This window comes from Typha angustifolia, chromosome 2 (assembly GCF_048772165.1).
Source record: "Typha angustifolia cultivar Huaian chromosome 2, ASM4877216v1, whole genome shotgun sequence".
Classification (NCBI taxonomy): domain Eukaryota; kingdom Viridiplantae; phylum Streptophyta; class Magnoliopsida; order Poales; family Typhaceae; genus Typha; species Typha angustifolia.
In genome coordinates, this window is record NC_133240.1 from 791,672 (window position 1) to 813,780 (window position 22,109).

At 34.4% G+C, this 22,109-nt stretch overlaps 1 protein-coding gene across 2 annotated transcripts; it reads right to left on the bottom strand.

Moving 5' to 3' along the window:
- Window positions 1-21,185, bottom strand: LOC140769472 (protein CCA1-like). Of its 2 annotated transcripts, XM_073110177.1 has the most exons (8): window positions 20,947-21,185; window positions 20,834-20,862; window positions 20,542-20,746; window positions 20,326-20,437; window positions 20,099-20,160; window positions 2,301-2,528; window positions 787-2,208; window positions 1-693 (listed from the first exon to the last, which is right to left on the bottom strand). In XM_073110177.1, exons 3-8 carry the CDS (start codon window positions 20,578-20,580, stop codon window positions 331-333), a joined length of 2,226 nt encoding a protein of 741 aa, XP_072966278.1. In that variant the 5' UTR covers window positions 20,581-20,746; window positions 20,834-20,862; window positions 20,947-21,185; the 3' UTR covers window positions 1-330. The 2 variants fall into 2 exon arrangements, with proteins under 2 accessions (XP_072966278.1, XP_072966271.1); XM_073110170.1 differs by having other exon boundaries at window positions 20,542-20,862.
- Between the last annotated feature and the right edge of the window lie 924 nt (window positions 21,186-22,109).

A 22,109-nucleotide genomic window follows, 5' to 3' on the forward strand; every position in this document is an offset into this window, starting at 1 on the left:
TGAGAAAAGGGAACCATGACCAGCTCCATCAAGTTGATAGAAACCGCCAAGCCATGAAGTTCCTGCTACATGACCAAATAATACTGATCAAGGAGGTCTTCTATTGGAAAGTCCAATGAATTACTTCTATCAAGTCCAAGCAATAAAGCAAAGCTATATAAGCAGTTTACCTTCAGGAAGGCCTGCTTGATATTTCCAATACAACAATGGCATAAATAAGTTTAGCAAGTCCTGAGGGATAGAAACTCCACGTCCTATATTATGGCCTAAATCTGATATACTTACCAAAAGCTATGAACCAAATTGCAAGAGATCATTTGTCTCATGCCATTAGGTTGAAGCTTTCCCATCCAAACGTATCCTTTTATTACCAGTTTCTTCACCAGCTGTTGCCCGGTTCTCCTTAGCTTCTACTGAACACCTCTTGTAGGGCTTGAATCCTGTTCGAGGAGCTTTCAGCTTTGCGGGACACAATTCACTGGCAAAAGTGCTTTCATTGCTCTGGCTTGATATTTGCTTTATAAAACCATGAAAATGGTTAGGATCAGTACTTGAACATGTATTCTTGTTAAGATCAACTGGCATTGTGGTTGCTTCTTCTGTGCTTAAATTTGCTGCTTCGTTGGCTTGCAGAGGAGAAAAGCTTTGCGGCAATACTTCTCTACTGAAGAGTGCTTGAAAGGCAATTCGACCCTGACAATATAAACACAAATTAGAGAAGCAGTGATGGGTGCTCAAGAATTTCTATCTTATTAATACATTAAGATGATCTAGGCGCATTACAACCTCTTCAGAGACTTCCTTCCATGAATCGTTCATGCTTCCACTGCTTTTAAATCTGCGATGATTAGTCTCACCAGCCAAAGAATTACTGAAACAAAGTTGCTTAACACTATCATTGGCTTTCTCCTGTTTCTCCAGGACAGTATCAGTTTCAATGTCACTACTGGAAGGAGAGTTAGAGCCACAAGAAGAACGATCCTGTTTCTTTTGGCTCCTGGATGTATCAGCATTTTCAAGTTCAATAACTGATGATGCTTTAGAATTACTAACACTGGAAGCTTTTAACTCATTGCAGAGTGACTTTTCACCTTTTGCACTCTCATCTGTATCTGATGATGATGACAATGACGATTTAGAGGAAGGAAGCCATGTCTTCAGTGCTTCAGACTGATCTGGGTTCATGGCATCCTGACCTTGCAGAGGATCCTGAAATATGCTGCCATTTCCATTTTCTGAAGGTCGGGTGATGTCCACTACTGGAACCATGTGTGTAGGTGCAGGAGCAAATGCAAAACCAACTGGTGGAGGGAACAATGGCAATAGCCCTTGTGTTGCCCACCATGCTGATGCAGCTGCAACTGTAGCAGCAGCAATACATGCCATGCTTGGAGAATGGTTTATGTGCCTTACTGGAACTCCTTTAGCTTGGATGTCTGGATTGGGATCAAGAGAAGTACCTATATCTGCAGATGGCCAAAATGATGCTGCAAGTCTTGCTGCTGCATGGACAGCTGGATTTTGTAATAAGGTAGATACAAGGAAACCAGAAAATGTGGACGAGAAGTTGACGAATGACCTATAGGCATCTTGGTCACCATGGCACTGAGTGAAAGGTGGAAACATGGGGTAGTTTTGAAAAGAAGGAATCGCAGAGCTTGTATGAACCTTTGATCCATCAGAAAGTGTAGGATTTATGGGTGAGTTGACATTTGCATTAACTCCTACTTGATCAGATACTTGGGTGAGATAATGACCATCAGCATCAGTCTTCTGATCGCCAAGAGCACCATTTATGACCACGGAATGGACATGAACATGTTTTGCATTGATTTGATCAACTTGCATTGTTTCCTTTAATTGTGAGCCTATGTCTGGTTGCTGCTTTGGTGTATTCACACATTCATCTTGAAGAGAATTTGATTCTGAATTTACACGAATTCCTTCAAGCTTTCCTGTTACCTGATCTGTACTATCACTTATCTTTTCATTCAATAACACAGAAACTGAACTTTTCTCTATTAAACTCTTCCCTTTGGTTTCTTTGATCATTGGCTCCAATTCCCCATATGTACATTGATTTGGAGTGCACTTGTTTACAGAAGAGATGGAAGCACATGGAGTGTCTCGAAAGAGGTTAAGAACCTCCGAGCAGCTGCTATTATCAGATAGCTCTTTCATGTGCAGTTTTTCAGTGCAAGTAAGTTTCTGATGAAACAATGCGATGGTTAAAGATTGCAGAACAAAGGCGGATAATAAATAAGTTCTGAATGGTAAGCAAGTGCTAGACAAGTTTGTACCTCTAGAGGTGCATTACTTTCCATCCTATAGGCTTCTTTATTGGTGCTCAAGGGAGAGAGAGATTTTGTCGATTTCTCATCCACCACTTCCCTAGTGGGAGAAACTGCACCAACCCTGTTCTTTCGAGGATATGGACTACTTGGCTTTCTTTTAGGTCGTGGAGGTGGAATATCAATGTCATGAGTCTGTCCCAGGGGAATCCCTTTCGTGAGAGCTTCTTTTTCTAACTGTAATTTGTTAACTTGTTAAGCATTGAAAAACATGATTTTCCACTAGGAAACCAGTTTACCAAAATGTTAAAAGCAATCCATATACTACATAGTAAAAATATTTGAAATGAATTAACCTTTGTGAGTTGACGTAACTCCTTGCTTAGTAACTGAATACTGACACCTATTATTTTTAATATTATCATCTCCAAAGATTCACCTAGTTTCCAACTTCCAACTTCTGAGGACATTTTTAATCTGGGAACTCTTGATTAAGCCATCATATCACATATTAATTAAATCCACATTGACTAGTTGAATCCTTGCAAGTATGTGGACGAATAACTATTGAAAATAATATGAAATGAGGCATTTAAAATTTTGAGGTGGGTATGAACTAATGAAAAGCATTTAGGGAAACTTCTTATCCATTTTATTCAGGTACAGACATGAATGGAAGGAAGAACAAAGAATAATTTATTATGTTGGTGAGGATATAAAGCCTTGACAACTTGCCACATGAACAAAGGGTACTAGTCTTATCTTGGTTGGGCGTTGCTGAGCACGTGTGCTAATGACACGCAGCATGGTCTCAATATGTCTAGAATATTTTTAAAATTATTGTAAGACCTTAAAATCAAGGTTCTGAAACTTAGTATCGGGATAGGCTGCTAAAAAGAACGATAGTATTAGTCATATAGATTGTATCGATCATCTGTATTGGATTGGATGATTTTTAACTAAATAAATTCTAAATATTATCTAAAAATATAAATTATTTTTAAAAATGTAAATTTTTAAAAAAATTTAGAAAAAAAAGAAAAAAAATAGTCACATACGAAGCCTAAAAACTAAAGAAAATACTCATTAAAAACAACAATGGCAAATTTGTATGCTAGTAAATTACTATTGCAACACAACAATAAAAAAAGTCAGTAAGAAAAAAAGAATTAAGTAGTGGGTGAGAAACAGAGAAGAGAAATGAGAAAAAATAAATGTTCGTCCAAATTTACTAGAGTGAAGAATAGCCAGAGAGGTTTACCAGATTAGCTATTGGATGAGCTTGGTGAAGTGTGAGGGGGCGGGAGGAGAGTGTGTGAGAGATAGAAGATAAAAACTAAAAATTTGAAAAGAAAGTAGTTGAGGGCATCAATTACTAATTTATCCTAGGTTATATACATTTTAGATTCGACCTAAATCTTAAAAAAATTATTTTCGGCTGAGTTTTGACCAGCATGGGTGAGATGGATCAGCCGATCTAGCTGATCTCAAACCGATAGAATGGTTTCGGGTCAAGATTGGCCGGTCAGCCTTGGGATCATCGATTGATTTTGGGAACCATGCTCAAAATATATTTTCTAGGATAAATTGAAGAATTTAGCACTTGATATTGGTTCGACACATGTAATTTCCCATGAAAAAGTGATTGACCTACTTAAAGACATACATCAATTTGATTCAACTTTTTCTAATATATTTTTAGCTTTCATAAATTAGACCAAAACAATAAATTTTCACCCTCCTATATTTTTTGACAATTTTATAGTTTGTATCAAATAAGTGACAGATGGGCTACAAAAGAAATAGAAGAAATATATATATGTAATTTCTTGTTCCACTCGGGCATAGGGAATATTCCTAAATTTTGTGGGTGTTACAGCCCAAATAAAAAATGCAAATTACTTTTGTTAAACAAAAAGATGATGTAAAAGAGATTGGTGAGAAAATGGTAGGCCAGGTGATCATTGATAATGACAAAAGGTGGGAAAATTGTTAGAGCATTATTGATGGAAGAGGCAATATTTGTATTAGACATCATTTGTTGCACATTGCCTTAACATCAAATTGGAGAATATTGCCAAGGAAGTTGAATCAAAGAGGTGACGCAGCATGGGCAAATAACGATTAGGATCACTCGATCTCGATCCGGATCGAGATCAGTAGTTTTTGGGTCAATCAAGCTAGATTAGATCTAGGACATTAATTATTGATGTCCCCAATCTAAAACTCTATCTTTCTTTCTCTCTTACACTCTCTCTTCTCACTCTTTGTCTCTATCTCTCTTTTTTTTTTCTCCTTACCAAATAGCCATCATTTCTTATGGAGAGATCTAACTTTGGCAAACTCCGTTATATAATTTTTTAAATTTATTTCTTTACTTTTCTCTTTGTTTTTAAAATTCTTTCACTCTCTTTTTCTCCCCTTTCTTCTTCTCCTCCATTGCACCATAGTTTTTCACTTTTTCTTTCTTTTTCTCTCTCTCTAATCTCTTCTTCTTTTCAATGAAAGTTGGTAGATTTTAATTTTTTTTCTTTTGGTTTTCTTCTCTCTAATCTCTTCTTTTTTTTTATCTCTTTCTTCACTTACAAATTTTCATTTCATGTAATAACTTTCCAAATTGTTCTTGAATAGTTCTAATTGAGTAATTTCTAAAAGCACGAAGAGAAGGTACTGTAGAATTTCTATTATTTGTATAATGAAGAAAGGATGAGTATTGTTGCCATTAAAAGAAAGTATACATTAGAAAACATATTTTGGAGTTGCCGTAAGATCAATAACTTTCCAGTGGTCCATAATCCATATATAGAAACTACAAGTATAAATAAACTTTGATACCAGTCCACTTTATCTCAGAATTTTCTCAAACTAATTGGAAGAACTTTGTGGTTAATAATCATTAAAGTCTTAAAGCTCATAAATTGGAACATGGTCACTGACAGCCAGTTTTTCCTATTTTATTTTTTATTTTTTTTCTTTTTGATTTCTCTTTTACTTTTTCTTTTCATTGTTCACTGATAGAAATTTTTTCTTTTGTTTTTTTTTACTTTCACTCTCTCTCTCTCTCTCTAGTCTCTCCTTTTCAGGTTTAAGTGGCAACAAATTTTTTTTTATATATTTTTATATTTGTTTTGAATTTAAAGCTCATATTTTTCTTCTTTTCCTTTTGTACTAAAAGAAATCTTTCCATTCTATTTATTCTAAAAGTAGCAAAGTTGTAGTTGCTAAATTATTCAGAAGGTAGCAAAACTTTTCTTATTTAATTTTCTAAATTATATATTTAAATTTGATCTCTGTTTAGATGTTTATTTAAAATTAAAATAGCTCCAAGAGAAAAATCATAAGATATCGACATTGGCCAGCAACATTGCACCCCTCTTGGCTAAGATAAAAAGTGTGTCAAATGAAACTAATGTGAAAAAAAAAATGAGTTGCGATATTAACCATCTGAAAGAACATTTTAGCTAGAAAACAAGAAAATGTAACAGCTTGGAAGTCAAAAGAGAAATGTTGACCTATCTAATAGGCAAAAAGAAGGATAAAAAAATTGCACAAAGAAAATAGTCAATAATTCATCAAGAATTGATGCATAACCATAAAAATATTGATGATGATAGTAGTGAATAAAGTGGGGAGAATGATGAAGAAAGACATATAAGTAGGGATATGAAAGAAAACATAAACACACAAAGAGAGAAGGAGATGAGAGTGCATTCAAAGACCTAAATTAGTTCATATGTAGGGAGAAAGAGAATATGAAGGCAATAGTTCTAAGACTCCTAGTATTACGGGTTTTACAGCGGAGTCTAAAAATATTAGACCAATAAATATATATCTTTAGGAAAAAGAGTTGTACATAGACTACTATTAAGACATTCCTTAGAGGATAAAAAGTGCACAGAATCATATTGATAAGGCTATTTCTAAATTTTTCTTCTACAATTATATTTCTTTTAATGTAAGTGATAGTTTTTATTATCACACCATGGTAAATATTATACAATCGATAGAGTCTGGTATTTTGCTACATAGCACAAAACATATTGGTACTAAATATCTTGAGTTAGATATAGATAGTGTTTTAAAAGGCGGAATAAGCAGCCGCCATGGCGAGGTGGCACACCGACCATCCCATTATGTTGAAATGCGCCAGCGAAAGGTAGCCAACCACCTTGGCAGGCCGGGTGGCCCAAGAAGGTGGGCCGACGCTTCGGCTCGCCAAGTCGAGATGCAAATAATAAGTGAATGAGTCGGATTTTATAACAGATCGGATTTAATAGCTAACCAATATATAAAAGAAACCCAACTTGCTTCTTTCTCGCTCGCTGACCTCTCTTATTTCTCCCTCGCTGCACACTAGCAAACCCTAGAACTTTCCTTCCACAGTCAAGTGGCAGCAAAGGTGGTAATTAATCTTTCCCACAACAAAGGCGGTGAGGCGGTGAGTGGCTAGCGGCAGCATGCGGCGATCTCTCTCCCACTCTCTCAATTTCTCCCACAATGGTGCTCCTCTCTCTCCTCACTCTCTCTCTCTCTCTCACTCTCTCTTAGTCTTTTTCGAGCTTAAATATTCCCAATTTCTCCTAAGCTTAATTTTTCAATTACTCTTAATCTGCTACGGTATGTAGCTATAAGAATTCATTAGAAATTTAGAGGAGTTAATTGCTAATTGGTTTATGAATTATTGAATTAAGATTACTGATTTTTAATTTTTTTTTCACTGTGTTGCATCATTAATTGGGGAATTACTAATTGCTTGCTAATTATGTAAATGATTTCTGATTAGAGGATTCCGAAATGTGATTCTGATTCATGTAAAAAAACTAGAGTTATCACTAATCAGCAATTAGTTACTGATGGAGTAAGTAAAAGTGTAAATTGTAAAAACAATAATTAGCAATATTAATTAGTTACTGATTACTGTTTGTAGTTTACTGTTTTTTACTTTTTAGTTTTACTGGAGGAACTGAGGAAGTAAAACAGTAACTAGTTACTATTTTCTTGATTCTATACAGTAATTTAAGTTTTTTAAATGCAAGTTAATTGGAGGAATTAAAAATCTGAAATATGAATTATGTTTGTTTTTACTTTTTTTGCTTAACTTCATTCACAGATAATTAGATATGACCACTAATTTCTCTCAAATAATATCTATGGGTGGGCCAATATCATCTGAGTTTTTATACTTTTTGGCTTTATTGAACCAAGGTGGCAATATGGATATTTTCCAAATAAAAATGATGCTAACATGGTGAAATATAGATTTTATGGGAAGGTCATAGAGGAAGGAATTAGTAGATTTAAGAAGCATATTGCACATATTAGAGGCGATGTTGTTGTCCAAAAGCGCTATAGACAAGGCAAAAAATGTTATTAAAGAGCATATAGAGCGAAACAAAAGGAGAAAAGAGGATAAAAAAAGGAAGCATAATTGAGGGCAGAAGTAAATATATTCAGAGAAAATGAGGATTAAAAAATGTTAGATGTTGGAAGAAAAAGACTAAGAAGTAGAGGTCCTTTAGACAAATATATCTCTATCAATCAAGAAGTTGCAATTAAAAAGCAGGTTTAGATGGTATAGACAAGTATAAAAGATACTTTTGTAAACGAATAAAGAGATAGAGTGCAAATGTACTTAGCTTATTGGGTTTATAAATGTCGCATTTCTTTAATGTTGTCACTGATAAATCATTTCATGTATTTAACGGAAGCTATTGGTTAGTATAATTTAGAGTTCAAGCCAATGTCTTATGTATGAGTTACATGAGCCACTTTTAAAGAAACAAGTAACTAAAACAAATGATGATTTGAAGAACTATAGAGATGCATGGAAGAAAAATGATTGTTCCATTTTGATTGATGCTTGAACAGATTAAAAAGGAAGAAGTATTATGAATTTATGAGTCAATTGTGAGTTGGGAGTTATTTTTCTATGTTTAGTTGATTGTTCTAAAGATTCACATATATGTGAATACAACCATAATATTGTTATTGAGGGTATCAAGAAAGTGAGAGAGAAAAATATGCTTTAAGTTGTGACTGATAACGCTACTGCTAATTTAGCAGCTGCACGGTTATTAAAGAAAAAATTTCCTTATATATACTGGACATCTTGTGCCACTCAATGTATAAATTTGATGTTGGAGATGATATCAAAGGAAGGAAGTATCAAATGTTTAATTGAATGTGGGAGAGAAATCATTATCTTCATTTATGGTTATCACAAGACATTGAGTTTGATATATCAATTTTACAAAAGAACAAGAGTCAAAAACTAAGATTTAAGATTTATGTTTACTTCTGATGAATATTTAATATGCAAATAGTCAAAAACTTTTAAAGAAAAGAGAGCTTACTAGAATATTCTCAATAATCAATTTGGAGGTAAGTGCCATTAGTAGTTAAAATTTTTACTCCCTTAGTGAAGTTGTTTTCTAATTTGTATAGTTATTAGCTCATTAATAGGGTGTATATGGAGCTGGCACCCTCTTACCTGAAAAATATGACAGTTAAAATTTTTAATTTGACATGTAGCTTATCTAGATGTAAAAGAAATTAGAGCTCATTTGAATAGGTAATGTGTCATTTTATTGATTAAGTTATCAATTTTAAATTATAATCGACTCATATTAATTTGGTCTTTGTTTTTAAATTCATTCTTTTGAAAAAATATATTGAAAGTGAAAAGATTGAGTAGTATAGTTTATGTATAATTTTAATGCAAGAATAAAAGATTAAAAGATAGCAAAATAGAAGAATCTTGTGACTTCAAAAGAGAGATATAATGCAATTGATTGGTTGGATAATGATCCTCAAGAGCAAGAGGTCTTTTCAGGTGAAGGGTTAATTTAGGAGATGGTGACAAGCATCAGGTGTGGAAAAAATTTTATCATCAAGGAGGAGGCACTAGAGTTACTCAAGCAACTACTAGTAGCACTCCTTTCACTTCTTTATGAGCAATTGATCAAGTCAAATGAGAAAACAGAGGATGATGATGATATTGAGCTAGAGCTTGATGATGATTTAGATGATAATTTATTAGCAAATAAAGCTTTATTTGAAGATTGTAAAGAAGACTAGAAGTCTAGAAGAGGATTCTTTTTGTTATGGACCTATGATTCTTTTTGAATCTTTAATCATGTTATTTGTTTTAGGTACTTAGATGTGATAATTGTGAACTTGTTAATTTGATAATTTTAAATTTTTGATCATGTTATTTGTTTTGGATATTTGGTGGTGATTCTTGTGAACTTGTTATGAATTTAATAATTGAATCTTCGATTATGTTTTTTTTATATATTTAGTTGTGATATTTGTGAACTTGTTATAATTGTGAATTATTATTATGTTATTCGATATTGTGGCATAGTATATCATTACAAATTTTATATATACTATATTAATATAAAAATTATAAATATATCATATATAATTTATTTATTATTTTTTAATAAAAAAAATACCAAACCGCTTTGTCAATTACCTTGCCGCCCACATTCCTCCTTGGTGCTAGGCGATAGGGTGACTATCCGCCATCCGTAGCTGCCTTTCAAAATATTGAATGTAGATAAACTTTACACTTATATTGAAATATTTAAAAAATATATGGATGAATTTGATTATACATTGATGTGTAATGAGTAGATTACAAAGAACAGAAAAAATATAATTAATTTTTTAGTGTTCTCAAGCATGAAGACAATATTTTTCAAATCTATGGATGCTTTAATAGTCAAATTACTTTTTAGTTGATGGATGAGATAGAAGAAATTGGTGAAAAATAATAGCCCAAATAATTATTGATGATGGGGCAAATTATAAGACTGTTGGATAATTACTTATAATAAAAAGGCAATATTTATATTGGACGTCATGTGTTATACATTGTTTTAATCTCATGTTGGAAGACATTATCAAAGATTATGAAATTAACATAGTTATACACTTATACATGTAGCTTTGAAGAACATCGTTCTTAGAAATGTATTTTAGGATAATATTATAATTATCACCACAGTATTTGAACCTCTTATCAAGGTTTTACGATTTGTAGACAGTGACAATAAGTTTGAGATGGGTTTCTTATACGAGGTTATGAAAATAGCAAAAGAGTCAATAAAAATAATTGTGGAAAAAAGTTATAGTAAGTCGTGGAAGTTGATTGATTCTAGATAGAATAAACAACTACATAGAGATATACATACTACTGGTAAGCATGCTTTTAGTTATTAATTTGCTTTTATTTAAATATTCTGAAGTTTGAACGTTTATAAATTTTAAATTATAAATTTTTACATGATATTTTTTTAATCCAAGATTTCAATTCTCTATAAATATAAATATGATGTTAAAGTCTTGCTAGGAGTTAGGAAAATTATCAGCAAACTAGAGTTTGATATTCATAAGCAAATTATTTGTGATAGAGAAGTAAGCAATTATTCAATTAAATAATTTTATTATTATTTATTTTAAATTTTAATATAATTAATTTTTATAAAATGTATTCAATAATATATTTCAGATAGAGAAATATAAATTAAAAGTGAGCCAATTTAGTACTGCTAAAGTTGGTGCAACTATATGTCATAATAGTCTAGCTAAATGACGGTTTATTTATATATGGGATGATACACCAAATTTGATATCAATAACAAATAAGATATTAAGTCAAACTATGTCTTCATCACAGTGTGAAAGAAATTAGACAACTTTCTCATTGATCTATACCAAAATACGTAATCGATTGACAATGGAGAAATTAATTTTCTACCATTATAGTATGAGATTAAGGGAAATAAATGTAAAAAGGAAAATAAAAAAAATGATCAACTGGTTAATTTAAATCATGTTTTTAATGAAAAAGACCCCCTAACTCTATAGATAAAAAAAGTGTACGACAGATTATTAAATGATAGAAATAACTCATGGTTAAATGAGGCATTAGGGGAGACCACGACTAGAGCAGAGGCTGGTATGAGTCGTATAGCAACCAATACTAATGATAACCTTAATAATCCTAATTATACATCTGGTGGTGAAATTTTTCCTTCAACATTTGCTGACGAAAATCAAACAGGTATAAAAATTGAAGATAGAGAAACTAAAGACGTACATACATATTAGTGACATCATTATTTGGATATTACTCCCTATAACTATAGTTCATCAAGCATTTATAGTTTAAAATCATCACAAGATCCATATACTGGTTATTATTCCCCTTAGTATTCTCCAACACAAGATTCATATATTGATTATTGTCCTTAGAAATAACAAGATCTATTTAATATGACTAATATGATGCATGCACTTTTTAGAGCACTAGACTCTAGATATTATTATTTACAAATTTATAGTGATTATGATAAAGATGACCACAAGCATTTACAAGAGTCAACTTGGTATTCATTGAAGTTTTGACTTTTGGGTAAATTAGTATTTTTTTTATTTTTAGGATTCATACGTGAATAATTATTATTTTCTTATTCTTTTATCATCTTTTATAAATTTTTCTTCGTTTTTAAATAATATTTAGAATTTATGTAATTAAAAAAAGTTCAATCCAATTTGAGCGATTGAGGCCGATATGTATCATTTTTTAGGAAGGCCAATCACGAACCTGATTCTGATTTTCTAAACCTTGTATATAATTATAATTGGGTTTAAATCTACTCAAGAAAATTACTCTTAACAGAGAAATAAGACACAACACCACAAGATTTACTATCCAGATTCTAGCAATGAAAAGCATGATGATACATAGGGATGATCTCATGCGAATTATCAATTGTAGAAGTGGACTAGTGGTGCAAGAGAAACAAAAACAAAAGACAAGTGACATTTTCAAGTCTATGAATCATGGAAATATCTTTTAGTTATAGCTGTCACCATAATATTTGTACCTCTTGTCAAATTATTACAAATGATGCAAAGTAATGACAAGCTTGAGTTTGGTTTCCTGTATGATAATATGGATATAGCCAAATAAACAATCATAGGAAATATTAATAAAGATTGTGTGACATGGTGGGAGTGTTCGACTCTAGATGGAACAAACAACTATATTAAGATATACATGTAGCTAATAGGAAGGCTCACAATTTGCTTCCAAACTTTTCATCTTTAATGACTAAAATCTAAGTCTTTGAATGCCTATAAATTAACACTTTTGTAAGTTATTTTCATAATCAAAGATTTTGGTTCTCCAAAATTTCACTAATGATAGTGAAGTCTTTAATCAAAGTATCAAACTCAATTTTCAACACAATATGAAATGAATGAATTATCTTCTCTTTAAATATCAAATCGCAAAATAGAATGACAATAGAGAGAATGAAAAAGTTAGGATTCTACCACAGTGCCACTACAATATGAAATTGAGGGAGAGAAATTTCATAAGGCAAAAAAGTGTTCAAATGATTTATTTGAATTCAGTGCTTGATAAAGAAGACTATTTGTGTAAGAACTAAAAAAAAGGGGCACACGTGCAGAGCACCCCCTCCCTCTCCTTCATTGTTACGTGACAAGAGGAGTGGTCGTGAAATTTCTAGCCACTCCAAATCCAATTCAGATTGCAAATTGAAGTTTGAAACCTATCCTATAAACCAAAACCCTAACCTTATTCTTTTTCCCCTTACGTCATTATATCTCTCTCGCTTTTTTTTTTCCTTCCCGTTAAAGCACCCATCGTCAAATTAGAGCACCAGAGCACCGTCGGAGCAATCGGAGAACACAACTTGACTCACCGAGTGCTCTCCCACCCCACGTAATTAATTTAAGTTTTATAAAATTAAAATACAAATCCCTAATTTTTAGTGCTACAGCTTCATAGGCAAAATGCGCGGCCAACGACTTTGGATCACTACCGCTTCATCACTGGAGGTTTCGTGCTTTGGCTTTGTGCCGTAGATACCTTTCAAGGAAGCTATCGTGGCACCAATTGCCATCGAGAGAAAATTTCCCTACTGTCGGTGTAAGAAGGTTTCGCCTATCGCTGACTGACCTCCTCTCTCCTTGAGCAAGTGGTTATGGTGGTGATGAGCCATTGGATGCTATCGATTGACTGCCGACGACGGTGATCACAAATGATTTTCCCCTTTCCCTCTGGTTGAGAGCCCTCGTGAAAGAAAAGTAGCGCTCGGGGCGACCTAACCCGAACCAATAATCTAGCTGCATTGTGGGCGCAACCCAACTTAGTTCGACCTTTTGGGTTTGGGTGGTGGGCGATGGGCTAGCTGCAACCCAACCCAAGTCCTTGAGCTAGTTTTGGCCTATTGTACAATTAAATTAGATTTTTATTTCTGAAATCCTGATTATTGATTAGATTAAAATACATTATTTATTATTAAAGATGGTGATATTTTTCTAACAAGTGCACTCAAGATTTCAATCAATTTACTTAGACTCACGTGAGTGGATTTATTCACATTTTATTCATCTTAGATTTCATATTTATTTACATGATCACATTTTTGTGTGTGCAAAATAAAGATCATATTTTTATATGCAAATTAAATATTATATTTCTATGTGCAAAAGACTCAATGCATTACTATACTTTGTGCAAGTAGTGATAATGATTATAAATATTAGTATAAAAACATAATTAATATTTTTTATGACTTAGAGAACAGTCTCATCATATCTCAATATAGATCGCTCATGACTTTTCATAATGACTCAAGTCAACTTGGAAGTCTAGGTAAAAATCATATTTTAGATCACTACAGTATCTTTCTTAAGTGATTTTAGCGAGTTAGAAAACAATCTCTAGTTATATCAAAAGACTTTCTACAGTGACTTTAATCTCTCAATGGTTATTATAAGACACATAGTGAGTTATATCATAGTAACACCTCCTGGTGATCCTTAAAAGAAGAGACAAGATACATTTATCACGTAGTGACATCTTATGGTGATCTTAACCGAATCAGTTACGAAAAAAAAAAAAAACTCGAGCGCCATCTCAAGACAACTTCTAGTTGATATGGATTCACAGGGCATTGACCCAATTGAGACATATATTAAGAAAAATTCATTATATTGAAGATATTATTTATTCTAATATAATTAGAGGTGATCAATTGGCCAAATCGCCCAGGCCTAACTCAAACCTGCACGGCCCAAGCTTGAACCAGTAATGGGAGGCACGGGTTAGGCCTTTGCCCGCCTATAAGCCCAACCTAGAAGCCCAGAACATGAGCTTAGCATGATTCACTTGACTATAGACCTGAGTGTAAACCTAGCCCCAATTCGCTTGACTGTAAGCCAGCCTGTAATCTCGATATACAACCCAACCCTATTACCCCATTCTGACCCGATAGATATATAGTACTTTTTTAATAGGTTAGCAGGCTAAGAAAAAGGCCTATCAGTAAAAAATACATCTACTGGGAATTTAAGAAATGTGTAATACTTTTTTAATAGATTTTTTTCTACAAATGGGTCCAAAAGAATTTTAAAAAAAGTAGATCCAACAACAGTCAAACTTTTTTCAAAATTAGCCAGTCCTATTTTGAAAATTCAAAAAATAAGGCCACTTTTTATTTTTACCATTTTAAACAGGAATAAACAGTTAGTTTAAAAGGGGTAATTTGATAATTTTAGTTTTTCTCTCATGCTTATAAATAGATGATAATTCTTCTTAAATTCATCACATATTCTCATTTTTTTCTTACTCTCTTGGATCTTTAAATTTTTTTCTAATTTCTCAATTTCTCTTCAAATTGAAGGCTTGAAAGTCTTGCACTTAAAAAAGATCTCTCTTATTATTTTGTTCTCTCTATACTTATTGTTATAATATTTTTCTATTTTTTTAGTATGAATTCCTTTAATGCTCATATAAAATGCAACTTGAAGGCAAAGATTCAATTCTCACCTAATACACCCGCTTCTCAACATCCACCCAATTTGGAAACTCCAACTTCCCCATTAAGTACTTCTAAGAGATTAAAGTCTAAGGCTTAAAAGTATTTCAATAGATTAACAAAGATGCTCAAGGTATTGCTATATATTGTAGAGCTAAATGTCTTTAATATGGTCATGATTTTTCCGCATTAATTAAGAACGACACTACTTATCTAATAAGGCATATAAAAGAGAAGCATAAAAAAGGTCAATATGATATTAGTCAAATATTGCTTAGTTAAGGTGTTTATGAATATCTTTCTAATTTTAATAGAATTAAAAAATGCTCGTAAAGAAATAATCAAATATATTATTCATAGAAATAAACATTTTCCTTCTTTACTTTGTAATGGTGAATTATTGCATAATAAATGCATGTCATATTATAAATTTAATTATACAAAATGGCCTAAAATGAATTGTTGAAGTAATTCATAAAATAAAGAAAAATTATACATCATATTATCTTTAATGATAAAAGAACTAGCACATTTGTAAATATGTATAAAAGGGTGTATATTAAAAGCTATAAAACATCAATCGGATGTTCATAGATGAAACTTTACTTATAAAATGTTAAATTAGTACTCAAATATAAACGGGCTATAATTTCTTATGTTTTTTTAGATATTAATAATGAATTAGAATGTCCTACTGATTTAGAATGGGAAAATGCAGCAAAGATAAATGATTTTTAAAAACATTTTCTAATGCTACTAATATGTTGTTAAGCTCTTATTCTCCTATAATTGTTGTCGCCCTAGTCTATAATATATTGATTGTTCCTATATCTACTGTACTTTCAGAATTTGCTTTTCGTAAAAGCGGATGCTTGATATGTTTGTAAAAAGATATAATTAAAGCGAAATGTGTCTACAAGATTAGTATGCTACCGAATCTAGATCATAAGCAGACGACCATTTTGTAATATAAAATATAGGATTTGAACTCGATGAATAATGTAATGTATTTTTGTTTTATTTTTCACACTTAAAAGATGAACTATGCAAATAACAAATAGGTGGGTAGGTGTCAATTTAGTTGGGACATACCTATTCTATAGTGATGTACAAAAGTCCTATTTTTATACAATTACTTGTATAAGAATAAGAAAATCTATCCATTTACTAAACTTTTTTACTAGCTCAGGAAGAATGAGGCTCCTCCATCTCCACCAACTCCTGTAATCTCTAACAACTCTGCCTACTTCCCTATTTTTTTATCTCCACCAACTCCAATTGTTTTTAAAACAGGGGTTTGATCTCCACCAACTCCTATTTCTTTATTTTCAAAGAAAAAATCCTTTGATATCCACTAACTCCACTTTCTTCCAATCTCCCTTAACCGCATCGCGTACTCCACGCCTGGATCCTTCAAGAGGTCATGCTCCACAACCACTACAAGGATTGGGCCCTTCTCCACTGCCTCAGATCCTCCAAGAGGTCATATTTGCCACCTTAGATCCTTTAAGAGGTCACATTCAACGATTCTTGTCGTGACAATTTAGCTCAAACTTGGTGCTCTTCTCCACTAAGGACCCTGACGTAACTAAATGAACTCACTGAGACGAACTGGATCTAGACTAGTTTGGCCAAAATAGACCGCCATCTGGTGAGCAATGAGTCAACCTAAAAATCACTGAAGTTAGCCTATTGTTGTTGATCTAGTTGTCGACGACACAAGAACCAAAAAACGCAAAGATGAAGGTAGGAGAGGAGTGCGTGAGCAAATCGAGAAGGAACAAAGAAGAGTGCTCTGCCTGTTTCACTATTTGGTCTTGGTTAGTAGCAAACCTGGAGATGAAGACGAAGATAAAGATGGGGGATGGCCCGTTTAGCATCTTGCTCAACCCTAGAGGTGATCAATGGTTGGGTCAGGCCAGATTTGGATTCGGCTTTTCAAGCCAACTAGGCTTAAGTATTTGTTCACAACTCAACCCACCAATCACTTAAGCCAAGTTGGATTTGGACAGGGATAGAATACTATAACCCATTACCGACTACTAGCCCATGAGGTATCTGGCTTGGGCCAGGTGTAATGGCCCAGCATAACGACTATGCTCAAAATCAAAAAGATTATCTTTATTATGGTCTTGCTACTCATAGGATTCGAACTTCTCGAAATGTTGTTTTTTTTATTAAAAGCAATATTTTTTCCTCCCCAACGATGAGTCCTCCAATATTATCTCTCTCTTCCTTCTACTTGACTTTGTGGACGAATCTACTCGCTCCTTATCACACAATTTATACCTGATATTGTGTATAAAAGATGAGAGGCATGATGCTTCTACAAATGGTCCTCCTCAAGAGTCAACTTTGATACCTATATCTAACGCAGTGGCTACTCTTCTTAGACAGTCCAGTCGCTCCTCTCATCCTCCTGATCACTTTGGCTTCTCTCCTGAGTAATACATCTTATCCCATGTACATCTTCCCCCATTCATACTCTAGCTATGAAACATGAGTGTTGATAAAAGCTATACAAAAGGAACTAGCTGCTCTACAGAAGAGTGAATATCCTCCTATTGGTTGATTTATGATCATCACTCTTGGTGATCCAAATACCATCTATAAATCGGTCTAGCACGATAAAATAACCGTTGTAACAAATACCAAACTATTAGCATTTTCAAATACTTTAGAATTTTGTGTGCGACATTCCAATGCAGATGACAAGTATATTACTAGTATATCCACGGTTCAAAGTTTTCGTTGATTTTAGAGTTTCGGTTCAAGTTTCATTTTTAAAAAACCTTCAAAAAGTGATGTTGATGTTACCAAATTTATTGCCGTTAATTAAAGTATATAGTATCATTACCATAGTTTCAAATAAATTACGGCCATAGTACTCATGTTACCAAGAGTTTCTTAAGTGCTATTGGGAGAAATTAATGCTATGCTACAAAATATGTTTACATATTGTCATTAATAGGAAAAGGAATTGATGATAAAATGTAAATCTTTCCTTTAATGGGGAGTAATTAAAGCTATTATTACATGTCATTTTTATAAATTATGCTTAATAAGGCTTATGTTACCAAAACATATTTTAATGTTGCCATTTATGGGAGAAGTAAATTTGCTACCTAATAGAAGCCATTCAGTAATTAGAAGGAACAAATGCTGATTAGTAATGGAAAGAGATTAGTTAACGAATTAATGCTTATATTACCAAAAATGGGAAGTATCAGTCTAATTTCAAACCTAAAAGAATATCAATCATTTTAATGGTCCATTAACTTTGAATTTAGGGGTGATTATATCTATTATTTTACAAAATGCTGAAGGCTAAAGATGAGTATAAACCACCTATTTTGGATATTTTGGTCGAAACATATTATAGAAAGGCAAAACTTACTAGTTTCGCCTATCTTTTAGGATCAATTTTGGGCAAATTTTCAATTATCTACTTAATATACCTACAACAAATGCTATATTAGCTCTAGAACATGTCATCACATATATCAAGTAACCAATTATTCAAGGATCCCAATTTCGACCGATCTTGAGACGCATTAGGATCAACCAAGGCCAATCCTGACCTAAAACCAGTCTAGTGACTAGTTTCGATGTGGTATTAACCAATCCACTAATCTTTCCCTCTATCTTTACTACTGTAGCAGCAAAGGCAAAGGTGTTGTTGCAGTAAGGAAAAAGGGAGAGAGAGGAGGGGAAGAAAGAGAGGGGCAAGAAGGTAAAGAGAGAGGAGGAGATGGAAAAAGTGAAACAAAACTTGACCAAAGAAAAGAAAGATAAATAAAAAGTGAGAAACGATGATTGTGCTGATGGTGTGACAACACGAGGCACGACACCCCTCCTAGTAGCTTCGCTGCTTGCCATCGACCTCATAGTCGACCTCGTTGTCGAACTTGTCATTGATGTTTACCGTCAACCTCGCCGTCACAGCGGTGAGTGGTGATGATGAGGCCAACAGTGAGAGGTGAAAAGTGAGTAATATCCCTCATTTTTTTCTCTCCCTCTCTTGCGGCACATGCTATGCCAACTGGTAGTCCGCATGAGTCGTACCTGTGGCACGGCCATCTTTGGTATCAATACCAATAAAATTTGTTAGCTCAAGACCCATGCTTAAATCAACTGAACAGCTCCAAGAACCCTCAATCACTAAGGGCATCTAAATATTAATCTTTACTGTGGTGGACTATACTAGATTGCGCGTATCAAGCTTGAGCTGTTATACCAATTATTGTGAAAATGGAGTTGAAACCCAGCAAAGGAGGTCTTGCCAGAAAGCCACAAATATTGGAACCTCTGCCCAACCCAAAAGCTTAGTCCTTTAGAATGTAGATCCAATATCCCTTCACATCTTATCTTATATTCCATATAAATCGAACATGGGACACCAAAAGTGGTGTTTAAATATGAATCTCAGTGTGCAAGGGATCCAAACTTCAATAGTAAGAAGAATATCGACATATATTGAGCCTTCTCATTGCAGACTGACAAGCATGACATACTGTTTGGTTGTCCTCCTTTCTAATAATCCATAGTTGCATGAATGCACACAGGTAAGCTTGGTGGTGAATGAAAGAAATAGGGAATATCAACTTATCAATTTCGTATTTGAGATTCATGTTTGTATAATCTAATTTATACCTATGTGCCTAGAAATTTCTACCTGAGATCAATATAGTAAATCTTCAACATGTGATAATGAATTCCAAAGACAAAGCTAATTTAATGCAGTCAAAGTTCCTTAATTATCCCCTTATTGATAGGCATGCAATCCAGTGAACTTCTCAAACTGTGTAGAATTGAGACAGAGTAAGAAACAGAATAACTGCAAGAGAATTGATATCTAGAGTCTCTATTCGACCAAAGCTGACTAAAACAGAGAACTCATAATTACTGTGGCTTTAAAATAAACAGGAAAAGAAAACACCGGACCTTTGTGAAGAACTTTTGCGCATGACTTCTTATCTGCACGGCTGTCTTTGTACCAATATGCTCTGTAACAATTAGCAAAACTAATTATACCAAGCACATCGCTGAATTGGTTCACTGTCTCAATAGTACAACATAAGAGCATTACTTGCTTTCCTGTTTGTTGAGTATGTCAACTAATGGAAAACAAGAATTTAATCTAACTTAGAGGTAAGATTGGGCATGTCAACCTTCTATTCGCTGCCAGGCTCTCCCATACAGTTTCAGAGCTTCGAGGAACCTATTATGCTCCTCTTCTGTCCACCTCTCCCGCTGCTTCGTGATCGTGTAAGGCTTTCTCACCTACGCCCAGATAAATTCACATACAGAGAAGAGGGGAAAAAAAACAAGAGCTTTAACATCAAGAAAAGCACAAGATTAGCTCACTGAATCCAACCACTGCTCACCTTCACGACTAACTCTTCCCCGGAAGAGTTCGCATCCATATCCAATAAAAAAAACTTCCAAATTCCAACACGGAAGGAGCAACCACAATCCCGATTAAAGATCAATTGGACTTGAAATCCTCCACTAAAAGCAGCACTCCTCCCTCCATATCTCCTACCAGTCGCCCAATTTGCCGACAAAAGTACCTCATACCTCACTCAAACCCTAAATCCCCATCTCGAACGCAATCAAAACCAACAAAACCACAGAGAAAAACCAAATTTGAAAGCCAGAGTTCTGAGATCGCCTCACCTAAATCCAACCGATCCAGTCGCCCCGGTCTAGAAACAGCGCAAGCAACAACTACATGAGTAGCCAGCCACGTCGAACCAACCCCAACTAAATCCCAGATCGGATTAACTCACCTCAGGCGACCGGCATGGGTGCGTCAAGAGCGACCTCGACGCATCCCTCCTTTCTTACACTTCCTGCTCACAAACTACAGAGAAAAGGGTACCGCGAAGAAGAGAAGAGAAGCCTACCCCTCTCTCTCCATATATGGATATTGCTATGGATTCTAATGGCGATCTCGGAAGCTTCCACTAGGTGGAGGAGAAGAGAACTCTATAGACTCGCGGCCGTCGCTGTAACTCTCTGCGACAAATCTCAGCCACTATAATTTCTTGTGGATTTCTCGGCCTCGAAACCCCAAAAAGAAACCAAAATTCATTTTGGAGTGGCCACTAATTTATTCCAGAACCAAAAATTAAAATTAAAAATAAATAAATATTTGAGGCTGGCAACGACTAGCGACTAGCGAGAGAGGGAGCCAAAGCACTGTCCGCCACGTGGCCATATTTTAGTGGCCGGACTCGACACAAGGTGCGCTTTTTCGAGGGCGGAACCTGTGGCTTAAAGTGGTCCACAGGAACGCGCTCCTGGAGCTCCGTAGAACCTCCTGTGCGGGGGTGTAAACAGCCGCTGGATTGGTTCTTATAATCCATCTCGACCGTTGAGAAGTAGTGGCTGGGACGGGTGGAGGCAATGGACGCTAGAGATGGGTTTGCGTTAATCTCAACGGCGGATGGGGCAGTGGCATAGATAAGGTCGTATGCGGGGGGGTCGGATGGGATTTGAAAAAATGGGCGGTATTCTTTATTTGAGGCTGTGGGCGAAAAGCGCGCATTGGTGGGGGCCAGTGAGGAGGTGGCACGTGGATATGAATCTCTCCGTCTTATCCACAAACGGACGAGTGAATGGGGGACGCTGTTCCATTACTCAAGGGAAGAGAATTTTGTGCCCTTCTCAAAAAGTACCCCAATGTACCCCCCCAAATAGGTCTAATGGAACCATCAGATGATCTCTGCAATCTTTAACAATAGGAGAAAGCGAAACGCCACGTGGATAGTTACTGGCCTCTAGATTCGGATCCAACGGTAATTCTTTTAATTTTAGATTATTTTTAGGGTAATTTGCAACAAGTTGGAGTGGTATCCTATCATTGTGATTCTAAGGTAAGGTGTTGGTGTTGGGCCTTTTTTTGACATGTAATTAATAGGCAATGGTAGTGAAATGGTGCTACATGATA